This window comes from Lasioglossum baleicum, chromosome 8 (genome assembly GCF_051020765.1).
Source record: "Lasioglossum baleicum chromosome 8, iyLasBale1, whole genome shotgun sequence".
NCBI classification, from domain to species: domain Eukaryota; kingdom Metazoa; phylum Arthropoda; class Insecta; order Hymenoptera; family Halictidae; genus Lasioglossum; species Lasioglossum baleicum.
In genome coordinates, this window is record NC_134936.1 from 11,906,562 (window position 1) to 11,925,852 (window position 19,291).

Sequence of the window (19,291 nt, forward strand, 5' to 3'; positions counted from 1 at the left end):
TGAAGATGTTTGTTCGTAAATATTACACAGCCCAGTGTATGTAAGATAAAGTTATACAGTTTTGTAAGACATAGTTTATATATTTTTGCATACTGTTTAAAATTTCACTAAGTCTATTAAAATATACATATTTTGCAGTACCTTCTTCTATCAGCATGTCAGTTATATTAGCAATTGCATTTACTTCCTTCCTTTCTTTTTCTTCTTCTTCTGGGCCTCTGGCCAAGGAAATCCTCTACACTTCAGCACGTCCATTATATTATGGCAAGTGTAATACGCATTTTCCATAGCCTCTTCGTTAAAAATGTCCATACTGAATTTTGCTCTTCCTCCACTTTTTCTTGACTTTTTCGCCCCCTTGCTCTTACTACCGTCATTGTTTTTACCGTTTTTACCATTTTTCCCATTTTTACCGTTGGCTTTGGAACCTTTCTTTTTATTCTTTCCTCGCATACCGCTTTACTTAAATGTCGGAAACCTTATTCCAACTTGATTTGTGAAAGAAGATTAGTCGTTTTATACGTTTAGCTTATTTACGACTGACTTCTACAGGACGAGAAAAATTAAATGGTCTCGTGCCAATGCACTTGTATACAAATGGTTGCTACCACTGACGGTGAAATCGATAATGGTTGCCACAATTGTAAGTTACATCAATAATTTCAATTTCTTTCTCACGACAAGGCGGGAATTTAAACGCGCGTTAAATTTTATGCACTCTATTTCCACCGTACTTAATAAGAACTATTATACTATACAATTATTAAATGTGATATTACTAAGCTATTAATAGTTTAGATGTTACTAAGATATTAATAGTTTAGATGTTACTAAGCTATTAATAGCTTTAAAGCGATAAATATATATTTTAAGATGATATATTAATTTATATTTTGTGTATCACAGCGTTATTCAAAATTGCAACGGTCGACATACTTGTGAGCAACCGTGTACACGAGAGTAGATGTGTAACACGGTATACTTACGTCGAAATTGAATTAAAGTTCGAAGTCCCGGTTTCACTGCAAACCCTTGCATTATTAGGGCGTAATACAATTACGATAAACCAGGAAACTGTCGTTGTCGATCGTGATGATCAACCTTTACCGATTTCACCGGAAGTGCCGTGTTAGAAACGGAAACGCGAGTCCGTAATATTTTTGCGACGAATGAAAACATTTTGAGCAACGTGAAATAACGTAACATGTAGAAGAAACATTGATAGCGATACGCACGAGCGATGACCTCTTGGATGTTGCTCCATAAAATTAACAATCGAAACGTTCCGTATCGATCCGATGAAGAAACTGCGTTTTGCCGACGAGTTATCGATTGCGAGAGAACGATCCAGAGTCGAACAACGCCCTCGGACATTCTTCAAAATGTTTGGCTTGAAATTGTAGGTCATCGACACGATGATACTATATATATACCTACATATGCATGTTTCTTTTCTTGTAGTATCCGCGCAGCTTTAAAAACACTCATCCGTGCCAAATTTCGAAATATTCCGCGTGTACTGCGTCAATTTAATACTTCCACCAAATTCGATGTAGTAAATAGTAATATAAGCAAGGAAAAAGTACTATTAGATTCAAAAGATTGCTTTTTTATTTTTCTTGAGAGTTTCAACCTTGACCTTAGTTCACCCGACCATGACATTATTCTCCAAAAATTCGCCAGGCCAGTTACCTTATTTATCTTAAAGATAAGACTTAGATAAGGTTGCAGACCGTTGCAAAAAAAATAAAATCCAAAGAATTAAATAAAATTACATTTTTAAAAAGTTTTGATGTTTTGAAGTTTCTATTTGAAATTCGTGCGAGAATTATCCGCTGCACGACGACAGTAAAATGATAAAGACTGATACACTTGAAAAATGACAATATCTCGAGTGATTTAGTACTCGAACTATCGGAAGGGCAGCAATGTGCCACTTCCAATGTTCGTTATACAATTATTGAAGACTACGAATTTACGCCGTGTTTGTAATTCATATACCGTCCTTGGCAGTAAATATTCGTTGACAAACGTAAATACGATCAGCGATTCCAACATTTCTAAACAACAGCAGAAATGCATCGAAAATTATAAAATAATTTAGGTAAGTTGACAAAGATTTCTACAATAATTGAGGACGATCGAAACCCTTCTTTAACCCCTATATATCATTATGTCAATACCTACTTCCAATTTGAATTTTATCTGTCTATGCGTTTTATTGTCTCATTTGACTATTACCATTAACGACGAACAGTTTCTTACGTCGAATATACGAATAATTACAATTATGCTGCGAATATTATGAATTTCTGACAAAACTAATAGGCAAGTTTTTATCAATTTTGTCCTCAACAAATCATTTTGAATGTTTCATTTTGAATGTTTCATTTAAAATGTCATTTCAAATAGCTGAATACATTATATATACATATATTACTTATCTAACAATAAGTCAAAGAGATAACTATCATAAATATAGTGCATACTTATAAACTGGCAATTTAAAAATGCCAATATTCATATAGGAGTATAAAGGATTAAAAATTCCGATATAATATTTTTTAACACTGTATCTGCCACAAGAACAAAAAATAATATAACAGAAAAACCGCGTGTCCTTGAAGTATCAAAAACTGTATTTATAGGAATATAAAAAGTAAGACGAGTTAAAGAAATGTTTATTTTGCTCCTCTCCTTGCAATGTAAGCAGACCATTTTTATTTTACCGCGACTCTCCTTGTAATTTAACTAAACAATTTTTATTTCAATCCTGCAATCTGACAATGTTTATTGTGATCCTGGTCTTTGCAATTTAGGTCTACAATATTTATTATGTCCCTGCCCTTTGCAAGCAGGCAATTTTTTCGTTCCGGCCACCTGAAGTTTCCGTAAGCAATTTTTATTTCTCCCAGTAAACCCGTGACTTTGACCGTTCGCATTGCCAGCAAGATGCCTACATGTCAGCTCCCGGTTGTCTTGAGCCGATTAGAATTGGCAGTGTCGAAGGAGAGGGTAACGAAAGGCGGTATATTCAGAAAACTGGTAAGTGCGAGTGCCGCGTGTTTGTGTCCCGTATTCGAGTCTCGGCTGTCATCGAGTCACCTGCATCCTAAACGAGGAAGAAGCCGAATAAGAATAAGATCGTCTAAAAGTCTCACCACTGATCGTGTGCGTCTTTTCCCCATAAGGCTCTGTCTTTCCATCTCTGTCGCCCCGTGGCTCTCTCTTTCTGGCTGTTGGTATTGAAATTTCGAGCGGTGCGGACAGATGGAGGTTCCGCGAACGTAACTATTGATAGGCACGCGCAAATCGACCGTCAAGAAGTGCCGGTAAAACACACGCGAAACAGTCGCGCACAGTCTTTGTCACGAGTGGATCGTCGGCAAGCCACGGCGACAAGTAAACCGGACCTCTTTCGCGATCTTCGGGTACACATTGGACCAGTTCTTCGGCATTGTTCATCGGTTTTCGAACGTCTACCATCGTAGACCCGTGACAACCGGAAGACAACGTCATTTTATTACGGACTTGTCCATCGACAACTGGGAAATATGTCTACGGCACTGCTCGCCGTATTCGCAGTGATCCTGTGCATCCTGTTCAGAATACTGAACGTAAACAGTTCACCGCAACGGCCACTCATCCTTTGCAAGGACCAAACCTTCCTCACGACCATCCTCAAAATCGCACCGGTCATCGCCGAGCCGTAAGTTCGACAAACATCATTCTATCCCGTCGTCAAAACCGGGGTGAATCCTGGTGAATCCTCGCGAATTCCGACTCTTCAAGATCGCATCGAAAACCATGAAAAGTGAGGTTAGGTCCACACCTGGGACGCCAGAGATTACTCATGTAGATGCAACCATGCTTCACACTGCATCACCGCCTGGGGATTCTGATTTATCATAGTGCTATGTAGCTGTGTTTAGGGAAAGGGTCTCTGGCTTTGTTTCGCCGATCAATAACATAGAGAATTCGCGGAACGTGCTGAAACCTTTCGCCAGGTAAAAGGCGTATCTCCGAGGATGGTCCGGCACCGGTGTGATCTAGTTTTCATTAATAGGCGATGACCCCCGTGTCAGTCTTTCGAATGATGTCATTAGAAAGCCCTCGAACGCGTCGACTTTTCAGTAACATTCCAATCCTCGAAATTCGCGATAATCGTATATTTAAAATCAATTTTTAGCTGTAATTTATAGAGAAATATAATCCATGTTGACTTTTTTTTACAAAACTCAGTTCTAATTCATGTTATAAATAGTTCAGGCAGACATCTGCCGTGCGAAAATAGGTTTTCTCGATCAGTCTATGGTGGAACTTAATTAGTCATACTAATCGGTGATCCTCGACGGGCGATCACGTGACCGCCACAAATTTCCTCGTACGTTTATCCAGTGAATTTTAAAAGCTATCATGCGTATGCAATTTGTAATATCAAAGATGCAAAACGGCGAATTATGATACAATTACCGATTCAAGGAAATGATCGCGATTGCCAGCTAATATAGTCATCGATGTTCTGTCATTTCGGGGACAGCATAATAATTTTCTCCGATTAGCTGTGACCTCACCAGACAGCCGCTTTGGTCTGGCTGCAACATGGTTATCGAAGGATGACTAATACGTTATCTTCTAATGCAACGAACCATTTACCGATACGCGTCTTTTTGAATGGTACTTAATTGGAATTCGAACAATGACCAGTGCAATTATCCTTGAATTATCGAGGGGGCTTAGGAAGTTATGTGTTGTTAAATAAACTCTTTTTACTGACCTTCGTAAAAAGTGTTAGATGGAAAAACCGAGCGTTCAGCACAATAAGTGTATACTACATAACAAGACAACGAGTCTTTTATAAATTCGTGTGTAAACGTTTTGTAATTTAATGACAATAGTTGCGCAAGTGTTCTATAGACTCTTCCAAACCGTATGATATCGTGTAATAATATGTAACGAGTACGTAAATATGTTTAAATAATTATTAATCCGAAGATATGCTATCTTTCATTGATGCTTCTTAATTTACTTGGTGAAATTGAACCTGACATCGCGCAAAAGACGTTAGCAGAAGTTACAAATCTATTTTTTATGTAAAACATATGTAAATTTCTTTGTAAAGCGATGGAGCTTGAAAATATGAAAATTGGATGCTCACGAAATTGTTCAACTATCTCCTGACATTGAGGTAATTTTCTGATAACTTATATCGTCGCGTTCGTTCAAAGCATTAATAAAAATTGTTCCATTACTTTATTATATTACTGAATCTTTTTTTATAACTTTCGGTAAAATGATAATCATTATATTTTGTTGTTTTTTCATGTTTAATTCACGGAACTTCACTGAATCATTTCGTAGTAAAACGACAAGAGGCTTTATTCTTTTATTTTCTGTACTTTTTTTTCTACTTTTGGTTTACGAAACGTAACCTTGGCTCGAGATGTGTAAATGAAAAAAGAAGAAATAAAAAGAAAATTAATGCATTGATATGTTTGAAACGTCGTGTCCCAGACGACCATACAAACACGTTTTTTCACAGAGAGGTACACAAGAGACGTGTGAGAACGAGTTGCTTGCGGAGTATTGTAAAAATAAAATGAAGCTGCCAATTGCAGTGTGCATCTTCCCAAATCAAACAAAACTTTGGAAAGAAGATACTTCCACGTGTCTCCATCAGAATCTTCATCAAATTATTATTGGAGTCAACTAGAATATAAATTAGGAACTAAGAATATCATTTCACTTACGAAAAGGAAACACGCGATATTAAATTATGAAATTTCTCGTCATTTGAAATGTAACGCACTTGTGTTAGGAATTCAATCGATTCCAAAGGCACCATTTGAGCTGCAATACCGAGATGTCTAATGATAACGACACTTGAGACCGATAAATGGCTAATGAAACGATAACAATTGGAGAGTTAGCTGCTACAATAATTCCGCGGGAATCTGTCCGGGATGCAATGACTCGTTTCGGGCTGGGCCCGTTTTAATGCCACGCGAATCGCTATTGAATAATAACTGACGATCATTCAGCTGGTGCATGTCCATAGAAAGACTTCCTGCAGTCTACCGAGCGAACGTGTTTCCTAGCAATCTCGTTGCTTTCGCTTTTACTTCCGCCCGAAGAATGAAATTCCCCCTCGTAATTATCCGTGTTACAACAAAATCGTTCGGCACAGTTCTTCCTCGCTAACCTTATCATTTCGGGAACGATTGCGTATCACGGTCTTCGATCGTTCTGCACAAAATGTCTGCCAAGCAGAGCGAAAATCAATCACTACCGGCACGCATTGTTCCTCCCAGCAATTATACAATGTTGAATCAAGCTTTATCGTCAGGATTTCCTTTTATCGTTGCCCGATCGTTCTTAAACTGAAATCCGTTTCCTCCTCGAGCCAAGACACGAGTAATAAATAGTGTAAATTCATTTGTAAAAGTTCCTTTGATTTAATGAAATTTCATTTGCAAACGCGAAAAATTTGCTTTTCTAATGAATGTAAGAATGTAAAAATGAGTTTGTTAGTTGGCAAGCCACTAGTGTCGCCTAATTGTTCCGCGAAAAATGACGCTCGTATTTTAATTGCGTTTTTTAACGTTTCCCTTTCCCCCGCGACGTTCTATTTCCGTTCGCAAAACTGAAGCACTCTTCGCGAGAAGAGTGATTTTATTTAGTCTTCGACAGTTCGTTTCCTCTCCGTGGAAAAAAGTACTGCGCTGTGCCAACAACGAGCGGCACGCGAGCCATTATCAGAACGCAGTAGAAAAAGGAAAACAAGCTGAATGTCCACTTGTGATCGATTACGGCCTGGCCATGACTGTTGCCCGCTATAGCGTTATTAAACGTAGACGAGATTTTTGCATCGCACGTAATACTAGCCGATGCTAATTTCAGACTGAGCGGGGTGATTTTGCTAAGCTCGCTTTCCGCGATGTTTTTCTTTTCTATAACAAATTTCAAATCTTAAATAAATGGATTGACAACTCGCGAACACCGACAAGTTTCACCTTCTTCGAGCAACGAGCCGTGCACGCCAGCGCGAATTTCACTCGATTCATAACATTGTAAAATATATTATTCATGGTGCTAACCCGACTTTTCCACCGGGCTTTTCCGATGAGCGACCAACTCTACTTCGTTGCCTTGTGCAAATGAAAAATAGTGTGAGTGAAAAACAGCAGCTACCTCCGCGAAAATAAATTTTCCATTCAACTAATAGAAATTATTTCCTGTAGTGGGAATCTTCATGTGAAATAAAAATTATCTGCACGAATTGCACGACACAGGAGCCAGACATTCCCAATAATTCTAACTAGCTGGAAATAGTGTGACTATCATCATTTTACTTTTTCAAATGCATAAAATCAGCAATTTTAACGTTCACATGATGAACTCCTATCTTTGATTGCTTCTGCAACAAAATCTTGCGAAACCTCGTTTTATATAACTATGTATTTATTTTCTGTGTTTCGAACCATTTCAATCGCATGTTTCGCGCTTTCCCGGATCGAATACGCTTACACGGCCAATTAGTATACGTTTCTGCTGCTTAATGAAGTTGCGACTTCGTGATAACGATGCACGAGCATCTTAATTAATTGCGGGGATGTAACGGGAAAATTAGATGCGCACATACGGAGTAATTCCGCGGTGGCGGTGGAGAAACGAGTTTTGTGAAACATTCAGGCCGAATATCGACCGCGTATCGATGCGCGAGCTAAGCTAGTCGTAATATAAAATTCGAATGTCGCAAACTTTCCCGGGCTTTCGATCAAAGGGGATAGCAGCGAACTCGAGGGGACAAAGTTCCAGCACGGTAACCGGAGCACGAGAACGTTACAAAATTCCCGAACATGCAGCGGGCTGTAATTATTTCCGCTAACTGTGAACCGAGATCGATTAGGATACACGTGGAATTTGTTACTATTTGCAAAGAGCAAGCATTCGCGGAGCACGTGGCAAATTTTCTGACGATGTTGCACAATTTTCCGACTGATAAACCGATTGTGTGCAATAGCGATTAACGATGCAGTCTTCGGTGCATCCTGCTTTCGTGAAATAACAGCTTTCTAACAGGATAACTTATCCAACCTGTTGCAAAGTTTGGCGAAGATATTGGCACCTTTATCTACCGGAAACGTGATGATAACTGTCCGAATCACTGTGCTGAAGAAGCCTCGAAATTCTTTTGGGTTAGATTGCATTTTTAATGAAATTGTTGGATTGTGTTATTTAGGAACATTCTGTCAAGAATTGGTTTCTATAAAAAGAATTAACTATCTACATACTATGAAAATTTCCTGCGGCATACTTCCATTCCAACTGCTCGAAGTTACAGTGTAAGATCTGCATAAAAATTATGCGAGACTCAGCTCAATTCCGATTCTGTAATAGAATATTTCGCAATGCGATTCGTCGCCATGAGTTGGAAGACCGGAAGTCCTCGACATCGCAAGACTATGAGTCCAAATGCGACCTTCGTTTGCTCTCGACGAACTATGTCTCGGTTTTAACATATTCTGATAGGAGAAATTGGCGGCACAACTTGTTCCGAACGCGTTTCTTTAGCCAGTAAGCCATTCTTTACATTTTATACACGTTTTACTTGTGGAACTCGAGAACCCGTGATTAGGACGCATAAAATAAGCAGAACAGTGGCATATTTGCAGAGAAAACTCATAAATCAAGCGGCCTCTGTTCAAATATGAATTAAACCAGCTGGAAAACAGAGGAGTCGAGAAACTATCACCGGGGCGCAAAAATTGTGACCGAATTCTTCCACTTTGTGTTTCGCAAAATTATTTTATGGACTCAGGCTTTTTCTCCATAAGTTGTAAAGTGATGTACATGATGTACAGGTGTTCTACTGTTCGATGGTTGGAAAAATGGAAAAGTTTTTAGACGGTCCACGCCCCGAAGAAACATTGCCCATGGAAAAAGTGGAAACGGCCGATTTCTCCTTTTGTGCGACGTCGCAAAAGTGCGTTTCATGCGTGTCTCACCGGGTAATGCCCGGTGATTCGGAGTCCTATGCTCCACTGATCCACTGGCGACCGTTTGCGGGTCTGCAATAATGTCGTTTAATAATCCGTTGCCGACGGTGTTGCTATTCCGCGACGGAACGGCCACGGTTAACGACGCAAAAATTATAGAACTTCTGCGAAAGAAGAGACACACTTTCGCGCGGCGAATCCACGTTTCGAGGTACAATGGATGCCACTGTACTTCTGGAACCAGACCAGACCACTAAAAAGCTAATTGCTAGACTAGGAAGTGTGTCGGGTCATTTGCATGCAACTCCGCTGTTTTCTACAGTTGAAGTGATGTCGAGGTTGATTGACTTTGTTCCTACGAGACCGCAGGACTTAATAAATATCTTTTGACTGGGTAATAGATTGGGTTTGGTTTGCAACTTATGGTCGGTTAATTCTGTACGGTGATCATTTCGTGGTTTATAGAAACTGTAATTCATAGCTGGGGGGAGGTTGTCTAATAAATTTTCTAATAGCGGCGTAATTAAACATTTTATACGAAAATCGTATTGACCTCTTTCACAAATTCACTAATATCCATTTGCGTCAATGCTCTTCTGCCAACGAATTTGCAAAGCATAAATGCTATTTTTTAAAAAATTGTTAATGCAGATTCGAAGGCTGTTTTCGTTTCAGAGGCGTCTATATCGCGAAAATAATTCTAAGCGTTTAAAAATGATAATTCGTTGCGGATAGGCTAGGCACATAGCGTGCACGTAGCAAAACTCCGTATCTTAATAATTCATAGTCAATCAATACCAACTGCAACGCAAATATTTCACTTTCCAAAGATGACGGTCATGCAACCTACAAACTGCTCCAAATTTAGCAAACCTGTCCTATATTACCGTTTGCATATTATCGATTCATTGAACATTGCAAATTTTCATTCATTTTATTATAGACACTACTCTCAGAAATGGTTTACCTCTATTAATAAAGTGAATCAAACGGGAATGGTCAAGTACCTGTAAGCGATAGCGTGAGTGCACCTTGTTAAATTATTGCATAATGCCTGTAATGAACTTCAATTTCAACTGTTTTTATTGGAGCACTATTTTTAGAAAGATGAGTTGGACGATTAACTGGCGTAACCAATTCAATTTGAATCTCGCGCAAATATTTTTATAGTGGTTTGCTCTAGGTCGTGTATTAGGTCTCATCTTTAATTGTGTTGACTTGTGATTCAAAGATAGGCGAGAATAGCAATGAGGAATGGCAAAAATTGTGAATGATGAACTTCGTGTGAACCATTATCGTCGACGAAGAATAACAACAATTCGGAGAACCGTGGAAAGATTATACCATCACTTCATGACTGTGAAAAGTGCAATCCAAAATAAATAAAAATCGTACTGAATCCTGTCGAAAATTTTTATAAACCATAAATGTATGAAGATCCGCGCGTAGATTGTTTGCATAATCCATTGAAATAAGCCAGTCGACATTGAATTTTCAGCGATACAGTAATTGTGGTTAAGGGGGAAGACTCCGACTGCAGGGAACTAGCAAGGAACTAGAATCTTACTAGATACGAGCGTATTTTGAGCTGAACAAAGGTTCATTCGATAGAAGAAGGTTCATCGTGGAGCGCTCTGGTCATCATATCAGTCAAAAAAGTCTTTTAGTCTTTTATTTTTCTCGATTTTTTTCCCTACTTTGGACACTCATATTATTAGATCTCTGCATTTGACCTTCCTCTTTAGAATGAGCTCTCACCCAGCCCAAAATTTGCTCAAATAAGGACAAAAAACGAGACTCGCAAACCCATGTTTCGACCCAAAATCTAGTAAAATCTAGTTATATTCTAGTTCTTTCCTAGTTTTGTCACGTGACTACCCTCCCAGCTTAATGAATGCAACTTCGAAAATGGCGTAGTGCTTGGCGTTATGATTGTCAGGGTCACACAAGGTCAGACATTAAAGACACCCCGTCCATAATAGATACGAACATACACAACGCGTAGCACATGACTCACACGTCAGGAATACGATGATGGCATAATGTTTATCTTACACATTATAAGCTGACACTGTACCGCAGCAAATAGTAACAATACAAGAACGAATTGTTTTAAACAATCCGAAACATTAATAGTGATTACTGGTCTCGTGATGCGGTGTTGAAGGAATTTCTACTTACGTGCATCCTAATTTCCATGTTTCAGATACAAACCTACGAGATTATGGGGTTTTAGTGGTCACGTGCAGACCATAATCCACAGTATTATCGGTCGCGTTCGTTGCCCTTGGCCGATTGGTGAACGGGTCTACATTGGACTTCCGGATGATACTACTCTTACCTATGATCTATATCAGCCGCTGACCAATGACTATGAAGGTCAGTTCTCTTGCCGAAAGAATGATTGAACGCGCATATTGCAGCTTGTACAGTTGATGTGCCACTTATTGCATTGGACGAGTGCAAAAGTTTTATTCAGCTTTCTCGAACAAATAGATTGCATTCGATTGGTCAGAAAGTCTTACTTAGCAGTAACACGTAAAATATGTATATGTTACCAATGAGAGAATTATTTCGAAATATTATTGTGAAAAAATTAACAATATTTACATTTTCTACAATGGTTATATTCTAGCAGCGCCCGCTCTAGCGGTTACGTCGCCCCGGACAAAAAGACAAATTGCCGCCCCTTAAGAATATATATATATTTTTTTAAAATAAAGGTACATATTTTTTATTTTCAATCAAAATCAGATCATTTTATTTAAATTTTAATAAAAGAGCATTTATTTTAATAAAAGAAAATTTTCTGTTAATTGGGTATTTAACAATCAATATTTTTCTCACACTTACAGCCAAAATGGCGCCCCGGACAAATGTCCGGGTTGCCTGCCCCTAGAGCGGGCTCTGATTCTAGTAGAATTATAGAAATCTGGTAATTTCATTTGAGATTATTACTTCAGAGAAAGTTATAGACCTCTTCGTAGTCATAGCACCGCTATTAAAAAGCCTATTAGCAGTTTTCTAGTAGCGAAAGTGTTAGCAGTGATTGAAAAGTATTTCGTTAAAACGTTCGCACTCTCCAAACAGCAAATTGAAGATTATTCGTGTACTACTAACGCAGTAACCTGGCGTTCATTTGCGTGAAATATGTTCATACATATTTCACGATCATTGCGTCCGTTCTTTGGTGAATAGAGTGAATGATGTTTTCCTTATGCAACCGCGGTATTGAATGCTCTGCAACATAGTTTTCTGTTATCGCAGACGATGTTACCATCGCCATTTGCCCCGGTATCTGCAACAGCTCCGAGAGCGTTTACATCAGAACGTTTGTGCACTTTGTCCAGTGCCATGGATATCGATGCGCTGTACTAAATCACGTTGGGGCCCTTCCCAGCGTGAAGGTCACGGCACCACGAATTTTTACGTACGGTAGGTGAACGTCCTGTCTACGGATAATCATTTCGATTCTTTAACCTTCGCTGATGTCACTAGCTACTTTCTAGTTCAATTTGCCGTCGCGGACCCCTCGAGCTACATTAACTCTCATCCGTTCCTCTTGTCGATTTGACACATTTTCTTGTATGGTGTCACGGTTCGTTCTGGCTGGACGGTGTTCTCTAACGATTTTATTATGCTCGTGAGCTGACCAGCGATTTTATTTATCCGCTTCAAATATATTGCTTTCTAGCAATGACTAGTATTTTAATGCAAAATAATTGTACAAATTACTTTTAACGTCAAGAAATTTTGTATTGCTCAACGTGAGACGACCAGCGATTTTATCAAAATTTATCCGCTTGAAATATAACTGATTTATATCGCTTTATAGTAACGGCTAGTATTTTAATGCAAAATAATAATTGTACAAATTACTTTTAACATCAAGAAATTTTGTATTGGTCAACGTGAGACGACCAGCGATATTATCAAAATTTATCCGCTTGAAATATAACTGATTTATGTCGCTTTATAGCAACGATTTTAATGGAAAATAATGTTAAGAAATCTCGCACGGGTTAACAAAATGAATATTCACCCAGCCAGCAACAGCTGAGAAGCGTCTGCCTAAACAATTTTCCTGGCTTAAGAGGTTCTCGTGTTTTCAGTGGAAGTTGCAAATTTCGCTGTCCGCGTTCTCATTAGATTAATTTCACACCAGTGCGTCAACTCGACAGTGAGGACCAAATTAAGTTTGGATAATGAGGGTCGGGCGAGGGTTAAATATTCAAGGGCCTCGTCGCCCGCCGATAGCGGGGGTGCGTTAATTGAATCTGTAATGAACTTTCTGTAGGACACACCGAGGACTATCACGTAATGCTGCAGAGCCTGGTTGAGAAACATCCGAGCACGAAGATCGTGTGCATCGGGTTCAGCTTGGGTGGCAACCTGGTGACCAAGTATTTAGGCGAACGGAGCTTGAATAAGTTGTCGAACATAATCGGTGGTATATCTATTTGTCAGGGATACAACGCCCTCGAGTAAGTACAATATTCTTGCAGCCAAAAATATTCCCCTAAATAATCCCGATCACTCTGTTTGAGGGCAAAGATGAAGCTCAGAGCAAGATTAATACGTTCGCGATCGACATTTTGTTTGGGAACTGCTGCTGGACTCCCAGCATTCTTGATTTAGCACTGACTATAGTAGAACAGTGCTAACATATGAAGAATCAGTGAATATTGTGATGTCTGTTTCACTTTTAACCCATCAAGCACACAGATTTTTTGTTGTACTCTAGATTGTAAAATCGTTCGATTGTTCTATGTGAAATTTGTGAACGTGTTACGCTCGGGATGTTAATGTCATCATTTTTGTGACTGTTGGGTTATCAACACGTTCACAGTTCACTGACACGTATGTGGGTCATTAGACTGCTGATCTGTGTGCATTTGTCGCGTGCAGATTGATGAAATCCGAAGGAATGCGTTTATTCAAGTTAATAATTCATGTACCCGATTTTTGTGAAAAGAGAATTTCGAATTGACGGATCGAGACCTCGTTTATCCTAATTTCTATGAACTGAACTGTGAAAACGGGGATTCGCATAGTAATCTGCAGTCATGATGACGTTGCATAGAATATAAGTGTGCAGTTCTTTGAGGACTGTTTTCTTTCGAGTCTGAACAGTGAACATGTTAAAGCAATTAGAAAAGACTGAATGTTTTCTGTAACCGAATCACCCATTGAAAATCAGATAGAAATGTATGTTTGGTTTTTGTGCAGAGGTACGAAGTTCCTACTCAACTGGCAAAACTTCCGGCGCTTTTACCTCTACATAATGTCGGAGTCGGTGAAAAGTATTATCCTTAAGCATAAGCACGTGTTACTATCCGAGGAAGTTAAGCAGAAGTATAACTTGAACGAACGTGACATCGTTTCCGCGGCGACGCTGCCGGAACTTGACGAAGCGTACACGAGAAAGGTAAAGTTCACCTCAAAATGGCACAGGAAAAGAACATACTTCCATTGAGAAATGATAATTCACTATTTTTCTCTGTGAGACTATTTTCTTTTATACAACCCGTCCGTAAAGCATGCACGTAGATTAACTCTTATTGTTTATGAAACAGGTGCACAACTTCAGATCCGTGTCGGAAATGTACAAATGGAGTAGCTCTATTTTTTACCTCGACAACATTACGACACCTATGGTGTTCATCAACGCGTTGGACGACCCCATTGTACCTGAAAAATTGCTGGAGCCTATGAAGGAGCATGCCAGTAAGTGATCATTCAAATTCACCGCCAGAGATCATTATGGTTGTGTCCGAGGAACTGACCTTGATGGACCTTGCCGGATGTAGGTCATTGTCGTGGTTCCGTTACCAGAGAAACTTTACACACCGGTCACGTGGATCATGCTATCCACCTTAGAGTACTTTACTTTTTCTGTAATATTTGCATCACAAATAGCATTCGTTCTAGACCTTCAGAAAATAGTCTATTTATATCCATGTTTCACGACTGTAGCCCATTATTACGATAATGATAAGATATGTGACAGTAGTTTCTTTATTCTCGATTTACTTCTTAAGCCAAGCGCTCTTCATTTGCATTATTGTTCTTTTACTTGCAGCTACAATAAAGTTTGTGCAAATAGCGTGCATATATCTTTACTCAGAATTAGTAAAAATTGTATGAAATTGATACGATATAGAGATTAACGACGATTCCTTTTGTTACAGAAAAACACCCGAACACAATATACATAGAACTGGCTCATGGGGGCCATCTAGGGTTCTACGAAGGTGGACTGCTCTACCCAAACCCCATAACCTGGCTGGACCGTACTCTGGTGTCTCTCGTGGGCTCCCTGACACTAGCCCACGCAGACAAGTCTCTGAAAGCCTCTTAACCGTATTCACAGTCATTGTCACGCTCACCTTGTAAGTAAATCATTCTCGGCGAGCGGCGACCGGTGCCGCTCATGTTCGTCGACCTAAACGTGACCATAACTCGCGTTCGATTCCGCTTCAAGCCCCCGAAATGCCGGTCCTGTGTACGCGACGAGCGCGAAACGATCGAACGAGATCGCCAAAAACCACTGGCTCGGGATCTACCGAGGAGTTATTTTTTGTAATCGCGAGATTTAGCGTCGCGACGCGACAACAGAAGTTCAGTTTCAAGAGAGGAGAAGGCGTACACCGAATTTTTCAACACAGTCGTCGCCGGGCTTCGACCGGAAGTGAACGCCGCGGACACACTGGAACAGCAGAACAGTGGCACAACGATTTAGATAGGAATTTCTTTCTTCTCAATGTTCTACGCATTGACGCTTTTTTACTCAGGGATCATCGATAGGACGATTTGATAAGAAAACGTTTGACAAAAAACGAAACAGGGAACCGAAGAGGTGCAATATCAAAAAGAATAAGGACTCTGTTAGTTTCCTTGCGACCGTATCAGAGAAAATTTGATGGCATTGCTGGTCACTTGCCCTTGCGTACCAGTCTGCCAATTTTCATCAGCAGGTTATCTAACTCGAGCTAGGTGCAATTTAGTAGAAGGACGAAACGAGAGACTAAATCCGAAAAGTTTCTATCAATCAGCCGAACTAAATTTAAGTTGCATTCCCTTATAGGTCTCTTTTGCGTTAATGCAACGATTCGATCAGTTTTGCAATACCTCAACCAGATGGCACAGCCCTTTGAAATTTGACAAACTGATGCACAAGGGCACAGAGAAGCGATCAGCAAAGTCATCAAACTTTATCTTACACTTTCGCAAGGAAAGAATCCCGGTTTCTTTTCGATCACACCTCGTAGTTTATCCGTAGCAGACAAAGGAACACCCCCGTAGATTTTTGGTATAGCTCGCGAGCGATTGGTTCTCGGACAAATTTTTGATAAAGGACCACTAGGACCTTACTTAACGCAATTTCATACGTTAGTCGGATATATATTATATTTTTTAACCGCGGCACTGTTCCGCGCGAACGGATAAAGCGAAACCGTTGGACAAGCGTAAAAGCTTGTCGCGAATCGCGACGAATCGACGTCGAAGTCCATTCGATCGAGAAGAAAACTTGTGTTTACATATCCTGTGTTCGACGATACGGGGCTAATAGTAGTACTTAGCATTGTTGCGCGGCGACGCGATACGAACCTCCTTCACACGGGAATTAACATGAAGAGTATATTTTTTCTATGGACGAAAAGTAGCGGGTAGTCCAACTCGATTAGACTCTGGGACGCTGGTCTCTCGCATTCTCCTCATTTCCCCGTTGACGAGGTTCATACTGGTCGGGCGCAATAAAAAAGAAACTATTCTTTTATCAAACATCGACGTTTCATTTCCGGAATCGAGACGATAAGGTATTATCGTGTCGTGTGACGGGTAAGACTTTCCGATTCAATAATTTATGCGACCTTGAAGAGCGATATTTTGACGGGAATGATTCATTTCATACGGAAAAGTATGGTCCAATTGTGTAATATCGAAAGGATGAATTTTCATTAATATAGACTTGATAAGGAATATTGTTGTAATATTGACTGTCGCGTCCGGTGGTCCAGCCACTGATAGTAATTAACAAAATCGAAGATTTCTTTTTTTTCCTTTATATTTATTAGTCTCCTTTCTCCTGGTGAAATTTATTGAAGTAGTTTACTCCAGTAGTGTTATCCTGAATTAAAGCATTGATACGAGCCTCGTTGATCCTGGCTTGTTCCAGTGCAACTATTTCTTCAGAGAAGAACATTGGGAAGCTTCTATTAGTTTCACTGATTCAAGTTAAACCGTGGCTGGATCACCAGACGCAACAGACAATTCGATTGGAAAAAAAAACGTGATTCATCGTAGCTTTAGCTCTGTCTATAATCGTTTATCATGCGATCGTTCATCTCCATAAAACAACGTAAGACAATAAATATCATTACACACACATACACGAACGCGAGATCCACTACCGAAGCATATTTGATTACTTAAGTAACTTTAAGGATCATTTCTAAATTAATAATTATTTATTCTTAGTATTACTTCGATGGGTGCAGCTATTAAATCGTTAAGTGTGTAATAGTGGTACTTTTATTATAAATATGAATATTTTTTCAAGCTGTCAGTGTATATTCGTACCAATAAAATCGAAAAGAATTTTGTATGCGTGGTATGAAGCAAGTATTCGACGTATACTTAACCGATAAGTGGAATAAACAATTAGATTGTCGGGAATCATCGGTGCATGGTTTGCACATGTTTGTTGAATTTAGGAACCTTTTTTATAATTCACTTGCCACGTCATCGGCGTTTCGAAGAAAATATCTGCTCAACAATCTAGGTTTTATCGGAACATTCCATAAATTTTTGATAACTGCTTAAACACAATCGCGTGCGAAAGTCACGAGTCATGTGCAATTTAAAGCATTTATTATTTAGAGACTGCGCACAGAAAATATATACTGTGATCACATTCTTTGATTGTTTTCTATTCTACACATTGTACAAACTTAACACGACTGTTACTTGCCACTAATTAATTGCTCAAAATGTTGGTAAACATTGTTAATTTTTTTATTACACAAATATAATATAAGTGTCAGCGATATTTTTAAAAAAGTACCTTTATTTTGTTCCCGAATTGTTATGTGAAAATTGTACTTTCTTTAGTTATTCTGTACTCAAATTTTATTATTCTCTTACGAAGAGAGAAATGTGTTCACTTGTATTTCAACATTCATTGTATACCTGTATAATGAATTCAATAAGTTGCCATTATCGTTGGCATACAAATTTTCAAATATACGAATAATTATTATTTACTTCTGACATTCAAGAATAACGACTGCCAATAGATGAAGCGTTAACGTTTCGTATCCGCGAAGGTCTCGAGCGTTAATTAATAGATTAGTACTTCAAATGTTTCCACTGGGGCGCACGCGAAAATTTATGGAATGATTTGGTACTGTGTAGGTTGATCGAATGATCGAGCGAGATCGAGAGGCCGCGTTTACATGTACTTGAAACGGCGAACAGCTGTGCGGTTATGTAAACAGAAGGTGCTTGTAGCAGAAAGTGCCTTAGATTAAGTACTGCCAGCACAGGGATCAAGATTTCCGGAAACGATCTCTATAGACCGTTTCATACGGAAATCAAGAACTTGCTGTGCGCAACAGTTTCCTCTTCGGCAAACCGAGTTTAGAAGATTTCGATCGGTAGGTGTTTTCTAATGAGTCGATCGCGAATATAATTGTTGATGTGTCACCCGTGTAGCTAAAGTGAGACTCGATTACAATTATTTATTACCGTTGTTACGAGCGTTTTGATATTCTGTCCGACGAATTACTATTTGTTACGTTCGAGCAGTTGCGTTTCTGTAACAAATAATTTGTCAGCACTGGAAAATAAACAATTTTTTTCGCAGAGTTCTACATCTCTTCATGATCGTACAAAAACCAAGTTGTTCTGTTTTATGTAATTTATTTCGAACAATAAATTTATTTAAAATGACGATCTTATTTTACATATTCTAAATTGTCAGAGTACTCGCGCAAGTACGTCGCACCCTCACGTGCAGAAAAACGGTTCGAACAGAGAGTGATAATTAAAAAAACAACAGGTACGATGTTATCGTGTCTTCCAATTACATGGATTAACAACCACGATTTCTGTACACAGGTGCAAACATATCATTAGACCTGTCCGCGTAGTGATTCATTTTATGTACATTCTTTATTAACCACATCACACGTAACGCGGAATTATTATCTCCCGATTATTCGTAGCTAAAAATTTAACCATCGCAAACACGCGACACCTTCCGCGACATTTTCAACGATATACGTAAT

General features: G+C 39.1%; 2 protein-coding genes across 3 annotated transcripts; one reads left to right on the top strand and one right to left on the bottom strand.

The window, feature by feature from the left end:
• Positions 1-129: 129 nt before the first annotated feature.
• On the bottom strand, positions 130-3,525 carry LOC143211478 (small lysine-rich protein 1). Its single transcript, XM_076429206.1, has one exon. The coding sequence runs from the start codon at positions 451-453 to the stop codon at positions 181-183; it is 273 nt and encodes a 90-aa protein (XP_076285321.1). The 5' UTR covers positions 454-3,525; the 3' UTR covers positions 130-180.
• Positions 3,067-19,286, top strand: Hydr2 (abhydrolase domain-containing protein 2). Of its 2 annotated transcripts, XM_076429196.1 has the most exons (8): positions 3,067-3,709; positions 11,206-11,378; positions 12,267-12,434; positions 13,297-13,483; positions 14,229-14,427; positions 14,576-14,726; positions 15,191-15,391; positions 15,484-19,286. In XM_076429196.1, exons 1-7 carry the CDS (start codon positions 3,555-3,557, stop codon positions 15,358-15,360), a joined length of 1,203 nt encoding a protein of 400 aa, XP_076285311.1. In that variant the 5' UTR covers positions 3,067-3,554; the 3' UTR covers positions 15,361-15,391; positions 15,484-19,286. The 2 variants fall into 2 exon arrangements, with proteins under 2 accessions (XP_076285311.1, XP_076285310.1); XM_076429195.1 differs by lacking the exon at positions 15,484-19,286 and having other exon boundaries at positions 15,191-15,400.
• Positions 19,287-19,291: the final 5 nt, after the last annotated feature.